This window comes from Bubalus bubalis, chromosome 17, assembly GCF_019923935.1.
Source record: "Bubalus bubalis isolate 160015118507 breed Murrah chromosome 17, NDDB_SH_1, whole genome shotgun sequence".
NCBI classification, from domain to species: domain Eukaryota; kingdom Metazoa; phylum Chordata; class Mammalia; order Artiodactyla; family Bovidae; genus Bubalus; species Bubalus bubalis.
In genome coordinates this window covers 54,358,196-54,375,909 of record NC_059173.1, presented here as the reverse complement: position 1 = coordinate 54,375,909, position 17,714 = coordinate 54,358,196, and the positions used below count along the sequence as shown (strand labels likewise).

Below are 17,714 nucleotides of genomic sequence, written 5' to 3'. Positions count from 1 at the left end.
CGGTGCAGGAGACCCAGGATATGTGGGTTCCATCTCTGGGTCGAGAAGATCCCCTGCAGAAGGAAATGGCAACCCACTCCAATATTCTTGCCTGGGGAAATCCTGTGGACAGAAGAGCCCGGCAGGCTATAGTTCATGGGAGTCACAAAGAGTCAGACACAACTTAGCAACAACAACAAAGCATGTGGAAAGTTGGAACTTGCTACCTCTCCACCAGTTAGTTAGTAAAAAATAGTGGTACAATCATGTATATATACCATGATTGTGAGCATGGAAAATATATTATTGTACTGGGCTGGAAGCTGGGAAGAAACATAGAAACACATCAAAACATGGTTGCCTGTGAGTGTTAAAAATGAAAGTTGCCTTTTAAAAATACTTTTAGACGATACATTTTTTAATACTTATTTATCTGGCTGCACTCTTTGTTGCAACAGGCAGGATCTTAGCTGCAGCATGTGAACTGTTAGTCGTGGCACGTGGGATCTAGTTCTCTGTCCAGGGATGGAACCCGGGCCCCCTGCATTGAGAGCATGGAGTTTTAGCCACTGGACCACCAGGGAAGTCCCCTTTCAGACATTATTTTTAAATTTTCCCAATGATTGTGGGGAGGATGAAAATCGGCAAAACATGTGTTTGTTAAAGAGTCAAAAGTCTGAGTAGGAATGCCATCCTGCTCACTGAGAACTTAGAAAATCAAGTTTAAAGTCTTAGACCTCATTATACTAGGAATTAAGCTAGAGCCAGAGACACAGCACTTCCTTCACCCTGACTTTCTAAAGCTGCATGATCAAGAAGTCATAGCAATAATAGTGATAACAAGCTATGTGTTGTGTGGTCAGGACATGCCAGTCACTGGACCCTCGAGTTTCTACCCAAGCCTATTGGGTTCCTCCACTGCTCCTTCTTAAAAGTGGAACAAAGAACTTTCCTGCACCCACTTAAACAGACTTAGCATTGCACCCCCAAGTTACTGTCCTGCGCATGATAAGCTTGCTAAATTGGTAAACTACCTCAAAACTCAGTCATCTTGGTGACACAGCCACATCACAAAACAAACTTTTTTATCCAAACTTCCTCAGTAATCTGCTGAAACAGAGACGTTTATACGGGGTGGGTCTATTGGGGGACTGCTATGAATTTATTACAAGCAACTCTCCAAACCTACAGTGAAAAATTATTCTGGACAAGAACAAAGAAAGTCTTTAAAAGAAGCCACCATCCTGAAACCAAGTTTCTGCCCTGACACTTGATCAACTTCAAAGAGAATTCTAAGGTTTTATTTTATTTTGTTTCTTCCTTCCATTTCTGGTTGAATGGGCTAATCTTATGCCCTTTCTTTAAATGTCAAAGTTGATACCACAAAGGCATCCTAATTTTGGATATCAGGCAACATATAAAACATGATGTATATTTTTGTGCTCTTTCAGCTTCATCCTTTGATCCCAATAGAGTGTCTACCTTTTTCTTCTATTCCCATCCCTCTCCCCCACCCCCACCCCCCCTTCCCATTTCTCTTTACTCCAGAGCCCTCTTGGGTGGTCTGCTCAATTTAGACCAGATGCACATTCTGGTCAGTGGAAGAGTCAGAATCCCAAAGACTGTGGGACATCAGGCAAGTTACTTAACCTCTCAGAGACTCAGATTTTTTGTTTTAATCAACAAAATGAGTTTGATTACACAGATGAAAACACTCCTACAGTAAGGTACCCCATACATGCTAGTTGTCTTCTGTTGTTGCTTTGGGCCTTTTTCATGTCTGAAGAGGGAACTTTCCTCAAATCTTAGCTTTCCTACTGTATATCAGATCAGGAGACAGGAAGCCGAGAGGCGTTTGATGCTTTCTCCCTGAGCAAAGGAGTTGAACTGGCCTCACCCATTCCTGGATCTTGGCTGCTCCTCAGCCTTCACAGCAGAGCTGCAGGAACACTGACCTTTCTGGAAGAATCACAGCATAGGCTTTTTCCAGAATTCTTAAGCCTATACTGCCTGCACAGCCCTCTGAAAATTAGATCTGTTCCAACTGCAGAAGAATTTGCAATAGAAAGCTAAGTAGCTCGGCTTTCTGACTTGCTTTGGAAAGTGCAGCGTTTGTCATCTAATCAGGGCACAGACAGTGCTGATACCCCAGGTTGCAGTCAGTGCTCATACACCAGGGTTATTTGCCCCCGTGAGTCTCAAAATATGGGGCACTGTGATGATCGGTGTGTGTGGTCAGTCGCTCAGTTGTGTCTGAGTCTTTGCGACCCCGTGGACTGTTGCTGGCCAGGCTCCTCTGTCCATGGGATTCTCCAGGCAAGAATGTAGGAGTGGGTAGTCATTCCCTTCTCTAGGGCATTTTCCTGACCCACGGATCAGACTCAGGTCTCCTGCATTGCAGGTGGATTCTTTAACATCTGGGCCACCAGGGAAGCCCTGTGGTTATCCTGGGAAGTGTTAAATTGCACCCAGAGACTCTTGATCTGGAGACCTGAAGTAGAGTCTGAAAATTTGCATTTCTAACAAGCTCCCAGGTTATGCTAATTATGCTGGTCCTAGAACCACACTTTGAGAACCCCTGGTTTAGCCCATCATGGTTCCCCAACAGCCCACCCCACACTGAAAGTGAAGGAGGTTTTAGCACCTTCTTAGCCATTTTCTCTCTATAGCTCATTCATCCCCAGAGTTTCCTTTGTCGAGGGAGGAGTCCTACTGGATATGATTTCCATTTGAGGAGGTGGGGGTAGAGACCAAGCAGTCAGGTGGCCTCCTGAGCCTGAGAATGCCAACTCACCACCCTGAGCCCCAGGGAGTCCACCGAGCTCTGCAGTGGGTGTCGGATTCTGACACGAAACTGCTGAACTCCTTCCCAGCAAGTGTGGTGTTCTGCGTGAAACGTCAGCTTCCACCTTTGAAAAGACTCTCTCTTTCTGAAACTTAAAACTTGACCAGTACCTTTGCAGGAGAAAGCACCCCGAGAGTGGTGATAGGTTGGACATAGAAGCGGCGTGACATATAAAATCTAGACAAAATTCCATTTGGGCTGTATTTTTTTTTTTTAATTACTTGACACGCTTAAGTGTGTGTGTGTGAAAAGCACAGATTTGTTTTCTGAGACACGCTTTTTGTTTCTATATTAATTTTACTTTTCCCTACCGTTAACAATCCTCCTGTCTCCCCCCATTTCCTCCGGCACCCACTTCCTTCCCAATGACGCTCGGCTAGGAGAGGGTGGCGAAATGCGCCCCGGAGCGCGTAGCGACTCTCAGGCGAAGGACCTGGGGGGCCCTGGGCGGCTCTCCCGGTCCCCTCGGCCCCCCGCGCTGCCCCTGCCCGCGCCCGGACCTCCCGGTCGCTTTCTTTGTTAAGAACGCCTGCGCAGAGAGGCATCTTCGGCCCTTCAGGGGCGCACGGGTTCCACTCCTGACTTCTCAGTCCCCTAAGGGCTTGTAAGCACAGAGGCTCGAGTCGAGAGGCTAAATTACGCCCCAGGGGGCTTCTTAAGTAAAATCCTAAATTTCATTTAGGTTCTTCGTAAGCCCTTCGATGGCGAAGCCACTAAGCCCAGGCTCGCCCGCCCCCAGCGCTTCCCTCCCCACGCCGGCTTCCTGCAGACTGGGTTACGGGGGAACCCTGTCCCTCTCAGATGGTCCGCCCCTGGGTCTGGGGTAAGCCACTGTCCCTCCCTCTCGGGTCGCCACCGCTCCCATCACCTCCCCCAGCTCCCGGCCCTTCCGTTTCCTTACATAGCCTCCCCCACCCCCCACTTGAAATCTCCCTCCCCTCGGGCTGGAAGCAAAGTCGGTAATAAGAAACCAGTTCAGTGTCAGTCGGATAGAGGGGGGAGATAACCCCAGAGATACACGGCAATGGAGAGAGAACTCGTTTTGTGTAAAGAGGGCCTCGAGTCACCAGGGAATTCCTGGATTGTCTCGGGCTGTCGTGTGTGATGTCCATCACGCCGTGCGAACACCATCTGCTCGGTATTATGCTCTCAGTTGCCAGGCTACCTGCTGTACGCAGTAACACTTGACTGCCTGGCTCCACGCTCGCAGCGTTAGCCCAGACGCGCCGGGCGGGGGGACCGGTGGGGGAGAAAGGCGAGTCATGATTAAGCCATCTGCAGGCTGGGGGCGGGGGGACACGCCGCGCGGGCGGAGCGGGCGGGCTGGCAGCGAGGACCGGGCTGACACCACCATCTGCTGGGGCAGAGGCAGAACAGCAGCTGTTCCTTGGTCCCCCCCGTCCCACCAGAACACCTGAAAAAAGGCTGAAGCCCTGAGCACCCTCCAGCCAGTTCTCCTCTGAGCGCCCCCCACCCCAGTCTCCATCATCACCCGCAGCCTCCCTTCCAAGGAGTCGGCAGTCTTTCGTTCACTGCCAGCAACCCCAGCCCTTCTCACCCGAACAGTATGCATTTCTTGAAAACACATAAGAGACATAAAGCTTTCCTGTGCATAGATTTATAAATAAACAGCTGGCTGCTCTTAAGAGATATTTTTACCACAGCTGTTTTTTGACGTAGAAAACGGCCTCTTGGGGGGGGGAATGTAGGGTGTTTTTTATAACTTCTACCTTTCTCTCCAGCCCATAGAAAATTGCTAAGATTTTTTTTTCCTGGAGGAGAAGATACGTAAAATAGATTCATTGGTTTTGATGCCCCCCCCTCCTGTATTTTACTGAAGAGTGAGAGCTTTGGGAAATAATGAAGATCTATGTAGTCAATTGGATTTCTGAGAGGAAGAGATGGAATTAAGATTCTGGGTGGAAGGCAAGGGAGGTCGTTGGGCAGGGGATGGAGTGGAGAACAAGCTAGTAATTAAAACTAAAAATACTGCATCATTTGGCTTCAAGGCATTACATTTCTGGTGACGAAAGCTCAGCCTGGTTTTCTCTAATTGCACACACAGTGTGTGCCCTCCTTAGAAACAAGAGCTGTGGCTTGAAATCCTGAAATTCGACAGACTATTGCTCATTAAGAACTCTTAGGCTGGAGGTTAAAAGCCACCATGTCATGTGAAACAGCTAATGGCCTCAGCCAGCTCAATTTGTAAGGTGAGTCACTTGGCGCAGCTTCACACTTGGCATACACACCTAAGGCTGGGGCCCTAGCGTCACTCACCCACTGTTGAATGCAGCAGAACTGGTTGGGAGAGGTGTATCCACCTAGGCTTACAGATGTTTTCAATGGAAGGGAGTCCTTTAAAAATGCACACAGCCCTCCTGCCTCTCGGGGTTCCATTCAAGTCGCTGCAGGGAAATCGGTCTTCAGGTCTTCAGTGAGAAACCTGAAGGCAAAATCTTTGAGAGGGAATCATTTGGGGAAATACATAATCCTGGGAGGTAATAACCAAACTTTCCCTTTGGGAAGGGTTTTTCCCACTGTGCTTTTGAAGTACAGCACCACCCCCAGCCCCATCTGAAAGTACAGCATTCCTATGAAATCTTTCCTAAGCCAAAATGGCCTGCAGTGAGTAAGCAAACACCTTAGGACACCTCTTGCCAAGAGTGTGCAGAATAAATAGAGATAAAACACAGATGCTCACAGAGTTCAAAGCTGTGGCGACTTGATGCTGAGATGCTGAGTGTAGTTCCTGGGGGAGGAGCTTGGTGGCGCCACTCTCACAGCTGGGGGTGCCTGCTGTCTCTATAATGACTTGCCGAAAAATGAACTCTGATGATATTTTAGATTTTCACCTTTTTCTATAAACTCTAAAATCCTCTTCAGATGTCTCCTGGTTAGCAAAACCAGGTACTAGCGTAGGTCTTCTGTAAAAGCTAAGTGGCATAAAGTGAACTTTTGAAAAGTGGGTGATACCTATATTTATTTTTGGTCCAGGAAGACAGGGACTAGAAGTGCTGAGATGAATCTACATCCTCACCTCATTCGCCTCTCCCTTTCTTTCTGGGTGGAGAGAAGGCTGGGAAAGCAACTCATCACTACTTACCACTTCTGGGCAAGCTCACCAGGTACTTGCGGGCTGATGTCATAGGACAAGAATATCTCAAAGTGCACAAAGATAAACGGGCCCACACCAGACGTCTCATAAAATCAAGCTGAAGAAAACTTGATCTCCCCTTGGGTCTCATTTTCTTTTCCCACTGTCTCCTCCTTATCAAAACTGGAGATTTCAAATATGCTTAAATACTCAGAAAAAAAAAAGCTGTATATCTGTATTTTCGCTGATTGCTTAAACTGTCTGTTGTGTGAATTCCTTTGTTAAAGTGTTAAGTCAGTTGGCCATTTGTCTCCAAGGTGGCAAGAAACAGATTTATCCCACTGGAAGAAAGGGTTTGGGAAACAGGCAGCAAGTTTAGGGGGAAAAGAAAAGAGTAAAATATCTTGATCTCTGCAGGGATTAGTCTTAAAGTAAACTTTTTGGGAGCGTCAAGTTTCAGGCATTTTGAATATGCCGTATTTTTATTAACATAAATATTTCATAACTCTCTACCTTTTCATTGTCTATGTACAGAGAAAATACACAAGGACAATAAGTTTTAACTTCAGCAATATCACACTTACATTTGAAAACTAGAACACAGTGTATTTGTGGCACAGATACTGTATATTTAGTTTACAAGCAATTCTTAGGTGCGCTCTTGACACCATGGACCCATCGTCCAGGAAAAACCTGTGCTTATGGAAAGAATACTGAATTTAGTCTCAGAATCAATGTTTCAGTTCTGTGAGTGCTGATTCTTCCATTTATTAACTGTGTGGCCTGGGCCACCACACTAACCAGAGCTTTTTTAAAAATATATTTTTTTTAATTTTATAGAAGTATAATTGATTTACATTGTTGTATTTCATTTCTGCTGTATAGCAAAGTGACATATATATATATATATGTATTCACACACACATTCTTTTCATATTCTTTTCCATTCTTTTCCATAGTTCTATAGCATACTGTGCTATACAGTAGGACTTTATGTATATATATGCTTATCCATCCTATATATAATAGTTTGCATCTGCTAATCCCAAACTCCCAGGCCCTCCCTCCTCAACCACTCTCCCCTTGGCAACCACAAGTCTGCTCTCTGTATCTGTAAATCTGTTTTTGTTTCATAAATATTTTATTTATGTCACATTTTAGATCCTACATATAAGTGATATGATGTTATTTGTCTTTCTCTGCCTGACTTACTTAGTATGATAATCTCTTGGTCCATCCATGTTGCTGCAGGGGCAATATTTCAGTCCTTTTTGTCACTGAAGGAAATGGCAACCCACTCCAGTGTTCTTGTCTGGAGAATCCCAGGGGTGGGGGAGCCTGGTGGGCTGCCGTCTCTTGGGTCGTGCAGAGTCGGACATGATTGAAGTGACTTAGCAGTAGCAGCAGCATTCTATTGTATATATGTGCCGCATCTTTATCCATTCATCCGTTGATTTAGGTTGTTTAGATTTGGGTTGCTTCCATGTCCAGGCGAGTGTGAATAGTGCTGCTATGATCACAGGGTTGCATGTATCTTTTCAAATTACAGTTTTATCTGGGTATATGTCCAGGAGTGGGATTGCTTGATCATCAGTTCAGTTCAATCCCTCAGTCGTGTCCGACTCTTTTCAACCCCATGAATCGCAGCACGCCAGGCCTCCCTGTCCATCACCAACTCCCAGAGTTCACTCAGACTCATGTCCATCAAGTCAGTGATGCCATCGGGCCATCTCATCCTCTGTCGTCCCCTTCTCCTCCTGCCCCCAATCCTTCCCAGCATCAGAGTCTTTTCCAATGAGTCAACACTTCGCATGAGGTGGCCAGAGTACTGGAGTTTCAGCTTTAGCATCATTCCTTCCAAAGAAATCCCAGGGCTGATCTCCTTCAGAATGAACTGGTTGGATCTCCTTGCAGTCCAAGGGACTCTCAAGAGTCTTCTCCAACACCACAGTTCAAAAGCATCAATTCTTCGGCACTCAGCCTTCTTCACAGTCCAACTCTCACATCCATACATGACCACAGGAAAAAACATAGCCTTGACTAGATGGATCTTAGTTGGCAAAGTAATGTCTCTGCTTTTGAATATGCTATCTAGGTTGGTCATAACTTTCCTTCCAAGGAGTAAGCATCCTTTAATTTCATGGCTGCAGTCACCATCTGCAGTGATTTTGGAGCCCAGAAAAATAAAGTCTGACACTGTTTCCACTGTTTCCCCATCTATTTCCCATGAAGTGGTGGGACCGGATGCCATGATCTTTGTTTTCTGAATGTTGAGCTTTAAGCCAACTTTTTCACTCTCCTCTTTCACTTTCATCAAGAGGCTTTTTCGTTCCTCTTCACTTTCTGCCATTAGGGTGGTATCATCTGCATATCTGAGGTTATTGATATTTCTCCCTGCAATCTTGATTCCAGCTTGTGCTTCTTCCAGTCCAGCGTTTCTCATGATGTACTCTGCATATAAGTTAAATAAGCAGGGTGACAATATACAGCCTTGACGTACTCCTTTTCCTATTTGATCATATGGCAACTCTATTGTTAGTTTAGCGCTACTAACTCAACCTTCTTGAGCTGTTGTTACCTGGGTGAGAGGAGGAGTAGGTTTTTGTTTGGTTTTTTGTTGCTTGTTTTGGTTTGTTTGGATACTGGAGGGAGGGAAGAAGATCCAACACAATTCTATATTTTGAGAGGAAACTCCCCTCAGGGTTGACTGTATTGACACTGAAGAGGAAGAAAAGTGAAAAGAGGACAAATATTAAAATCCAATTTGCAGTTTTTCATTTAGGATGGCTCATAGGAGGCAGATAAAATTCATGTTGTTCACAAAGAAGGCTTGTTGAAAGCATTAATGAAGGAATGCATTAATAATGATGGAAATACCATGGCAAATAGAAGTAATATATAAAATTTGATAACTACTAAGCATCCATTTAAGGTAGTCACTTTTGTGTATACATCTTTATAACCTTAATTTCCTTCACCACGTATAAATGGGACTAATAACCAGCGTGAAAAACTGAGTATCTAGATTTTACAATGAGGAAGTCTTTCTTAAAAATCCAGTCTAACTGCCTAAAAAATGTTTGATGTAGATTTATTCACATTTGTCTCTCCTAATCTAAGTCTCATAACTGTCCCTCACAAAATGACTGTGTATGTCCTTAAACGTGTATCCATTTAATTTGTATACTTCTCAGACAGCGGCTTCTCTTTGTTCAGATTAATTACTTGAAACTTGAATGAATTAAAGGGAATCTTTCTGCAGAATGGGCTTCCCTTGTGGCTCAGAGGGTAAAGCGTCTGCCCGAAATGCGGGAGACCAGAGTTCGATCCCTGGGTCGGGAAGATTCCCTGGAGAAGGAAATGGCAACCCACTCCAGTATTGTTGCCTGGAGAATCCCTTGGATGGAGGAGCCTGATGGGCTACAGTCCATAGGGTCGCAAATAGTTGGACACAATTCAGCGACTTCACTTCACTTCACACTTTTCTGCAAAATGATCAGATAATACTTTGCCATTACGAGGTGTGCTTGGTAGAATGAACAGGAAAGGAAGCATCAAGAAACTACGTCTTATGGCCGCACACCTACTTTTCCCATCAGCTGTTTTTTCCCAGTGGTCTACACCATTGGGTTGTTACTTCCCCTTGAGCACAGTCTCGGAGGAGTCACCTGGGCTGTGTATGAGGGGTTCCCTATCTCCTGTTCCTTAAGGACTGGTCCTTAAAAGTTGACATCCTTTGACTGACATAATTATTGAATCTAGAGACCCAGTTCAACCCCCAACATTTAAATTATCTCAGACACCTGAGACTCAATTCTGTTTTTAAAGATGTTGCTGCTGCAGCTAAGTCGCTTCAGTCGTGTCTGACTCTGTGCGACCCCATAGATGGCAGCCCACCAGGCTCCTCCATCCCTGGGATTCTCCAGGCAAGAACACTGGAGTGGGTTGCCATTTCCTTCTCCAATGCATGAAAGTGAAAAGTGAAAGTGAAGTCGCTCAGTCGTGTCTGACTCTTAGCGACCCCATGGACTGCAGCCTACCAGGCTCCTCTGTCCATGGGATTTTCCAGGCAAGAGTACTGGAGTGGGGTGCCATTGCTTTAAAGATGTTAGGAGATTCCATATCTTTGGTCAGTGTAACACATTCCTAATTCTCCCCATCAACAATTCTCACTAACAGGATTTTTTTTTTTTGCATATGTCAGAGCTTTCAAATGTCACAATTAATTAGAATTTCATCAAATAGCAGTTCTGCTGATTAATCAATTCCAGCAGCATTCTATAAATGTCTCTCCTACTAACTAAGTAGCCCATTTTTGCCAGACAGGCAGTAAGGATGAAGAGGTGGTCAGGCTGCCTCCTATTAGACTGAAAATGAGCCCCACCTGAAGGCTTATTCCCTTTCCTTTGGAGGAACACCGATGGTTAGCTGAAAATGCAATTCTTATTCTTTAGCCAATCCTATCAGAAACAGGGGCTTCCCAGGTGGCTCAGTGGTAAAGAATCTGCCTGCAATGCAGGAGATTTAAGAAACATGGGTTCCATTCCCCAGTTGGCAAGATCCCCCTGGAGCAGGAAATGGCAACCCACTCCAGTATTCTTGCCTGGAAAAAGATCCCATGGACAGAAGAGCCTGGGTGGCTACAGTCCCTGGGATCGTAAACAGTTGACTCGACTTAGTGACTAAGCAGCAACATCAGAAACAGACTGGACCTGGCCTCAGATTCTGCAGAGCCATTACTGGCCCCCTTTAGCCTCTCCAGCCCCACTGTGTTAACAGATTGGAGGACCGCTGTGTTCTCTTTATGGAAATATAATATGTGCCACTAGGGATCCCATAGGGAGGGAATACCCCATGCCCCATCCCCCTGTGCTTTCGTTCAGATGTGAAGTCACCACATTCACTTCTTTTCTCTCTTCTCTTCCCTTCTCTCCCTGTCCTCCCAGGAGCAGCACCCAGTGGGGCTTCCCCGGAGCACGGGCCCCATGCAGTCCTCTGTGCCCCCGGGCTCAGGGGGCATGGTCTCTGGAGCGGGGCCCGCGGGGCCAGGCTTCCTGGGCAGCCAGCCCCAGACAGTCCTCATGAAGCAGATGCTCATTGACCAGCGGGCCCAGCTGATGGAGCAGCAGAAACAACAGTTCCTGCGGGAGCAGAGGCAGCAGCAGCAGCAACAGCAACAGCAGCAGCAGATTCTCACGGAGCAGGTAACTCACGCGTATCGTGGGCTTCATGTGATTCGCAAACAGTTCTTCAGGGCCTGGTGTCTGTGAACGAGTCTCAGGTCTCGTCCTCCAGCAAGAAAGTCACTGGCCAGCACTTCCCAAGACTACAGAAGAGCCTGCAGAATGTAGACCTTTCCATTAGTTAGGTTTTTTCCTTAGAATGAATTGGTTTGTTCTGAAAAGACAGGCTTCAGCCATGCATTTGAAGACCCCCTTGCCAGAGACCTGTCTTCAAGTCTGGCTTTTTGCTTCTTGCTTCTGGTACCGGGGTCTGTGGAATCAGCATGGGGGTGGCGAGGGTAGAAGGGAGCTGGCTTACATTCTTCATAAATTCTGATATTCCCAGCAGGAAGAAAAAAGAAAATAATTCAGAGAACTTTGTTTCTTGGAGGAAAGAGTCAGAAGGGGGGATTGAGAAGAATTCTCACAGCGTTGGTCATGAACAATGAAACGGGAACAATTGCAGAATAATAGGGCCCACAGAACTACTTGGAAACCTGAACTCTGGGTCACAGAAAGGGTGCAAACTTGAGAAAAATTCCCAGCAGCTTTGAAAACAGCTCAGGAAATCTTTGAGTTAAAGGCCTAACACAGAGAAAGCTTTACCTGAGGCGTCTTTGACCACCGTTGACACATAATTCCTCCAGCTTTGAAAGGAAGCCTTGCTGTGGGCTGCTCCTCTGAGTTTCAGTGTGTTTTGTTTTTCAAGAGGCCCTTGCCTTATTTCGTGTTATCCTGAGAGAGGCCGAAGGTCTTCCATCTAGGCCGTCCCTAGATGGCTCCAGTGGGGGGTCTGACCCATGCATCTTGCCCTTCTGTTATAGGAGCCGTGAGGTTATCGTCTAAGGCTCAAGGTCCAATTACCCTTCTAGAATGTTCCTAATAGGATCAGAATTTTGGACATGTATCAAGCATCCTCCACCACACCATAACTATACAAGATGCTGTGTAGGACCAGAGGCACGTTGAGGTCCTTAGTGACCAAGAGCAGCATTCAAAGTAACACCAGTCATCCCCCCAAACAGAAAAATTGTACTGTTGAGCACAGTTCACTTAGCTTCCCTTTTTCACTTTTGTTCTTGAACAGCTGTGTAATTATCTCCCTTTTCACCAAGGTCAGTCAGCCACCTGGCAGCTCTTGTACAAACAAACCTCTGTCCCTCTCACCCTGCAGAAGGTGTGTGACAAGCAACCACACTCATGTCTCTCAGACAGTGATAAACGGGGCTACCGAGGGGAACGAGGGGAAGCTGGGCTTTGCAAATCCTCCCCTCAGCCAAGCCTAGGCAATTTCAGATGTGCCTGATCCTTTAAGTGACTGTCTTTGATGGGTGTGCTGTGACCATGGCACAAAGGGGAGTTGGGGTAACCAGGCCAAACTTGGCTGTGCCAGGCCAGGCGTGTCCCCACTCCGTGAGACCAGCCAAGCCCAGGAATGAGGAAGGAGGTGGAAGGAAGAAGAGCCACCGAGGATGGTGCCCACAGACCACTGGGTGAGAGAGTGCGGGACCCTTCAGAACCCAGGACACAGAAGACAGACACAGGGCTCCTCAGAAAAGCTGGGAAATGAGAAGTTGCAAGAAAAAGAGAGAGAGAGAGAGAGAGAGTGTGTGTGTAATTCCTTAATGACTGTGTGTACCAAGAGCTGAAGAGGGACCAAAAGAACAATTTACGCTGGGCCACATCTTTTGCTCGTGGTATGATTCTGGCAAAAAAAACCACTTCACCTCTCTCATCTGCCAGATAGATTTCCCTATTTCCCAGCCTTCTTCCCGATGTTCTCATGAGTCACGTGTATAAAATCCTTAGGAAACAGCACAAGGTGGGGCTCTGTCACATGACCCTGGTGTCACGGAATGTGACGTAAGAGCTGCAGCCACAGGAGCCAGCCGTCCTGTGGGACTGGCCAGAACTGAGGCAGAGGGATGGAGCATGCCGCCTGCACCTGGGGACAGTGCTTATTGATGCACCTACCTGGGGGTCTACACTCTTGAGGATAGATGTGGCCATATCAACGTCAAGCTGATTTTCTTGGTCCCTACAGCAGCAGAGAAAGTATCCTGCTGCTGCTGCTAAGTCACTTCAGTCGTGTCCAACTCTGTGCAACCCCACAGACGGCAGCCCACCAGGCTTCCCTGTCCCTGGGATTCTCAAGGCAAGAACACTGGAGTGGGTTGCCATTTCCTTCTGCAATGCATGAAAGTGAAGTCGCTCAGTCGTGTCCGACTCTTAGAAACCCCATGGACTGCAGCCTACCAGGCTCCTCCATCCATGGGATTTTCTAGGCAAGAGTACTGGAGTGGGTGCCATCGCCTTCTCTGAGAAAGCATCCTAACATTTTCAACTTTGCCAGCAGCATACTGGGAACACATGGGTTTCCCTGAAAGGACATGGGAGGGAAAACAGAAAGATTGGGGATCTTGCATATTTTTGGGAACATTCAGATGGTTCTCAGTGGACTTAGAAATCAGAACAGAGCAAGTAGAAACCAGGCGTGAATTAACATTTAATGCATTTTTCTCAGAGCGCAGAGCGTGTCAGCTGCCATCCGTTCACTAAGGTTCAGTGGAACCTGGAATTGTAGATCTGAAAGAAATGTTAATCATGAAGTCTCTTTATTTTACACATGAGGAAAACTGAGGCAGGGGAAGCTTACATGATTTTTTTTTTTTAGAGATCGCAGAGCTAGAGAGAGCCAGAGACTGGACTGGCACCTTGGGCCCCCTGATTCCTGACCCAGAACCCACCACCCCAGGCTACTTCAGGGCTTATATCCATTTGTAGATGGGACACTAAAATTCTTACATAATATGGGAAGTTTGGCTTCAGAGAAGCTTTTAAATGCTCAGCTTACTTTCAATAATGTTCTTAGATTGCTGCCTAAAAGATTAGCATGGTTTCTTGTCTATGCTGTGTCTACACAATTAATTCATCTCAACAGCAAAACACCACGGTAGGCACTACAGGACAAGGTGAACAGAGGCCGTTCTTTTCTTCAGTTGCCAGACTGCTGGCTGGCCTTGTCAACAAAAAGGAAAAAAGAAAATAAAGAAAAAGAAAATTATAGAGCTGCCCAGGAACAAAAACAAGAGAAAAAAAATAGAAATAAACACATGTGTTAAGAAGTGGTCAACGTGTGTTATTTTTATAATGAACACTCTAAAGAGCAGAGCCCTGGCTGTTTGTTTTTCTAGCCCTTGCAGATGAAAGGTGCTTAATGAATATTCCACGGCTACAGAGGAGGTTAAATGACACCCCGAAGGTCACCCAGCTACTTGACATTAGACCCAGAACGAAAACCCCTTTCTTTGCTCTTTCCACCTCATTCTTATTTTCTCTCCCTTTTCACATTCAGCATGATAATGATACACAGTAGCCTCCCCAGTATATGGGTAAGAACACTGGCAGTACAGAAGCCCCTTGACTGCAAGAAGAAAAACTAAAACAGACCTCATGGTTCCTGGTGTATGCGGAATTCCACGCGCTTCCCTCAAGGCATTAGATGCTGTATTTTTGACTCATGGAGATGTATTTTGCAGGCAGTGTGACACCCTGGGACTAAAATGAGGCTTTTTTTAAAATAGTCCCTGAGAATCCCATCGTCCTATACCCGAAGCATCTATTTTAGGTCATTAAAAATTAGTTGCTTGTCTGTTTGAGCTCAGTCCCCACGATGCTGAGAAAGGCATGCAGCTGATACTGAAAAAGCAAAGTCAGAACTGCCTCCCTGGGCTCCCTTGGTGGCTCAGTGGTAAAGAATCTGCCTGCCGATGCAGGAGACATGGGTTTGATCATGGAGCAACTAAGCCTGTGCGTTGCAACTATTGAACCTGTGCCCTAGAGCCCAGGTGCTGCAGCTACTGAAGCCCTCTTGCCCAAGAGCCTGTGCTCTGCAACAAGAGAAACCGCTGCCATGAGGAGCCCGCTCACCAAAACTAGAGAGAAGCCAATGCAGCAACGCCAACCAAGCACCACCAGAAATAAGTAAAATTATTTTTTAAAAAAACTGCCTGGGTGACTACACATCCCTTTTAAGCCAGCAAGACCACACAGCAGACATGCCACAGAGGTTCACCAAGGATGTGGATGGTAGAAGTGGCTCTGATGGCCAAAAACCGCAAACACCCTAAACAGCCATCCCTTGCAGCACAGATAAAGACACGGAGGTATGTTCTTTGGGGGGAATACTCCTCAGCAGTGAGGATGAACAGCCCACTCTTCAGGCATCGACCTGGATGAAGCTCAAAATGCAACAAATGCAAGAAGACAGACACAAAAGCCAGACTCAAATACGATGCCTAAAACCCACGTCTATGAAGTACAGAAGCTGGCATAACTAACATGTAGTTGGGTTGGGGGTGCTCCCCAGGGGTCAGGGGAAGGGACAGGGGGGCTCCTGGCAACATTCTGCATCTTGATCCAGAGGCTGGTTCCCAAAAGTGTGTCCATTTGGGAGGATCCCTCGCACTGTATACAGGTGCTGCACGCCTGGGTGCTTACCTATATGTGCTATTCTTCAATACAAAGTTTAGTTTGTAAAACCCGCCTTCCTCAGACCGGCTGGGATATTTAATTGCACGTTCTCTCCCTTCTCACCTCCTGGCCCTCCTTGTCCTCTGTCGTTTCAGCAGCTGCAGCAGCCACACTTGCCCCGGCAGCACCTGCAGCAGCAGCAGCGGAATCCATACCCAGTGCAGCAGGTCGCCCAGTTTCAAGGTGAGGCGGGTACACACCTCTGCCACTGTATTCCTTCCAGGGGGGAAGTTAAAGTGAACGTCACCCAGAGACAGTGCCGTGGGTGCTGTGTTTGGTGTCCAAGTAATAGGGAAAATATTTAAGACCTGATGGTACCAACCAGTCAGAATACCAGGCATTAACCTTTCAGCCACTGGGCCCCAGAGAGGTCCTGGTGGGCCCAGGGTGGGGTCATGGTGACTTTGGGGGTAGGACCGGAGCAGCTATTCTTTACCAAAAGTACAGAAGTATTTCAATATTTTAACAACCAGGGCTTCCCTGGTGGCTCAGATGGTAAAGAATCTGCTTGCAATGCAAGAGACCCAGGTTCAATTCCTGGATTGGGAAGATCCCTTGGAGTATGAAATGGCAGCCCACTCCAGGGAGAATCCCATGGACAGAGGAGCCTGGTGGGCTACAGACCATGGGGTCGCAAAGTGTTGGACACAACTGAGAGACAAACATTCCCACTTTCCAAAGACATACAGGTTCCTATTGACCCAATATCAGCCTTGTTGGTATCTAGATCACATCTCAGTGACGACAGTGGGGAAAATCCTGTGTCACATTTTTCTTACTAATCCTAGCAGGTCTGCTGACCAAAGCCTTAACTTTCAGCACCTGCAGTGGAAGAATCTAGCTTTTAGCAACCACTAATCTCTGCTGAACATAGAAGACAAATAGGGACTTGAGCTTGATTGGACTGTCTTGATCCTGTTGCCCTTTGCACAAATCCTGAATCATGGCCCCAGGAGGAATGGCTGCACTGTCCAGGGTTGCCATTCCTTTGTAGATTGTTGTTGTTCAGTCGCTCAGTCATGTCTGACTCTTTGCGACCCCATGGACTGCAGCACGCCAGGCTTCCCTGTCCTTCACTATCTACTGGAGTTTGATCAAACTCATATCCATAGAGTCAGTGACACTATGTAATCTTCTCATCCTCTGTTACCTCCTTCTCCTCCTGCCTTCAATCTTTCCCAGCATCAGGATCTTTTCTAATGAGTTGTCAGCTCTCCGCAACAGGTGGCCAAAGTATTGGAGCTTCAGCTTCAGCATCAGTCCTTCCAATGAATATCCAGGGTTGATTTCCTTTAGGATGGACTAATTTGATCTCCTTGCAGTCCAAGGGACTCTTAAGCATCTTCTCCAGCACCACAGATTGATCCCCTCAAATATCAATCCCTTCAATCTCCAATAGAGGGAACCCCTATGTGTCTTATATGATGGTGGAGGATGAGTCTGAGGATCCTCCCCAGTCTCATCCACAGGAGTTTTCGGGGGGCCACAGGAGTCATGAAGCAGCAGAAATCCTAGTTCTTGTCCTCTATCCTCTTGGAGGACCTAGATCAATGCATCCTCATTTCTCAAATGTTATCTCTCACTTTGACAATCTGCCAGAAGCCAGGAAGTCCCTTGCACAGAAGTATGCATATATAGTAAATAAATACAAACTTTATGGATCATTTCACAAGACTTACCCTTTTCCATAGACTGCGGATGAAAAATTTATGATCTGGGGTAGCATTTTTCACTCTTCGGGTTGCAACACCCAAGTAGTTTGTGTCCAACTCGTTGTGACCCCGTGGACTGTAGCCCACCCAGGCTCCTCTGTCTGTGGGGATTCTCCAGGCAAGAATCCTGGAGTAGGTTGTCATGCACTCCTCCAGGGAATCTTGCCAAGCCAGGGATCAAACCCAGGTCTTCCGCACTGCAGGTGGATTCTTTACTGTCTGAGCCAACAGGAAAGCCCATCGAAGATAATTTAGTGGGCCACAACCAGCATTTTTAAAATGAAATAATAGGAAAAAATGATTCGAGTGTATCATAACGAGGGCAGCTT

The 17,714-nt window shown here is 46.6% G+C and overlaps 1 protein-coding gene and 1 long non-coding RNA gene across 4 annotated transcripts in view; one reads left to right on the top strand and one right to left on the bottom strand.

The window, feature by feature from the left end:
- Nucleotides 1-17,714, top strand: part of MAML3 (mastermind like transcriptional coactivator 3) — a 460,242-nt gene that overhangs the window by 435,780 nt on the left and 6,748 nt on the right. For 2 of the 3 annotated variants that reach the window (XM_025267080.3, XM_044930446.2), the window contains exons 3-4: nucleotides 10,865-11,122; nucleotides 15,769-15,856. In XM_025267080.3, the coding sequence (XP_025122865.3) occupies nucleotides 10,865-11,122; nucleotides 15,769-15,856 (346 nt within the window). The remainder of the gene's footprint in view (nucleotides 1-10,864; nucleotides 11,123-15,768; nucleotides 15,857-17,714) is intronic. The other variant, XM_025267081.3, reaches the window with a different exon arrangement.
- On the bottom strand, nucleotides 8,329-13,317 carry LOC123465042. The gene is made up of 3 exons (XR_006640117.1): nucleotides 11,747-13,317; nucleotides 11,132-11,256; nucleotides 8,329-8,636 (listed from the first exon to the last, which is right to left on the bottom strand). It is a non-coding gene; the product is annotated as an uncharacterized LOC123465042 (long non-coding RNA).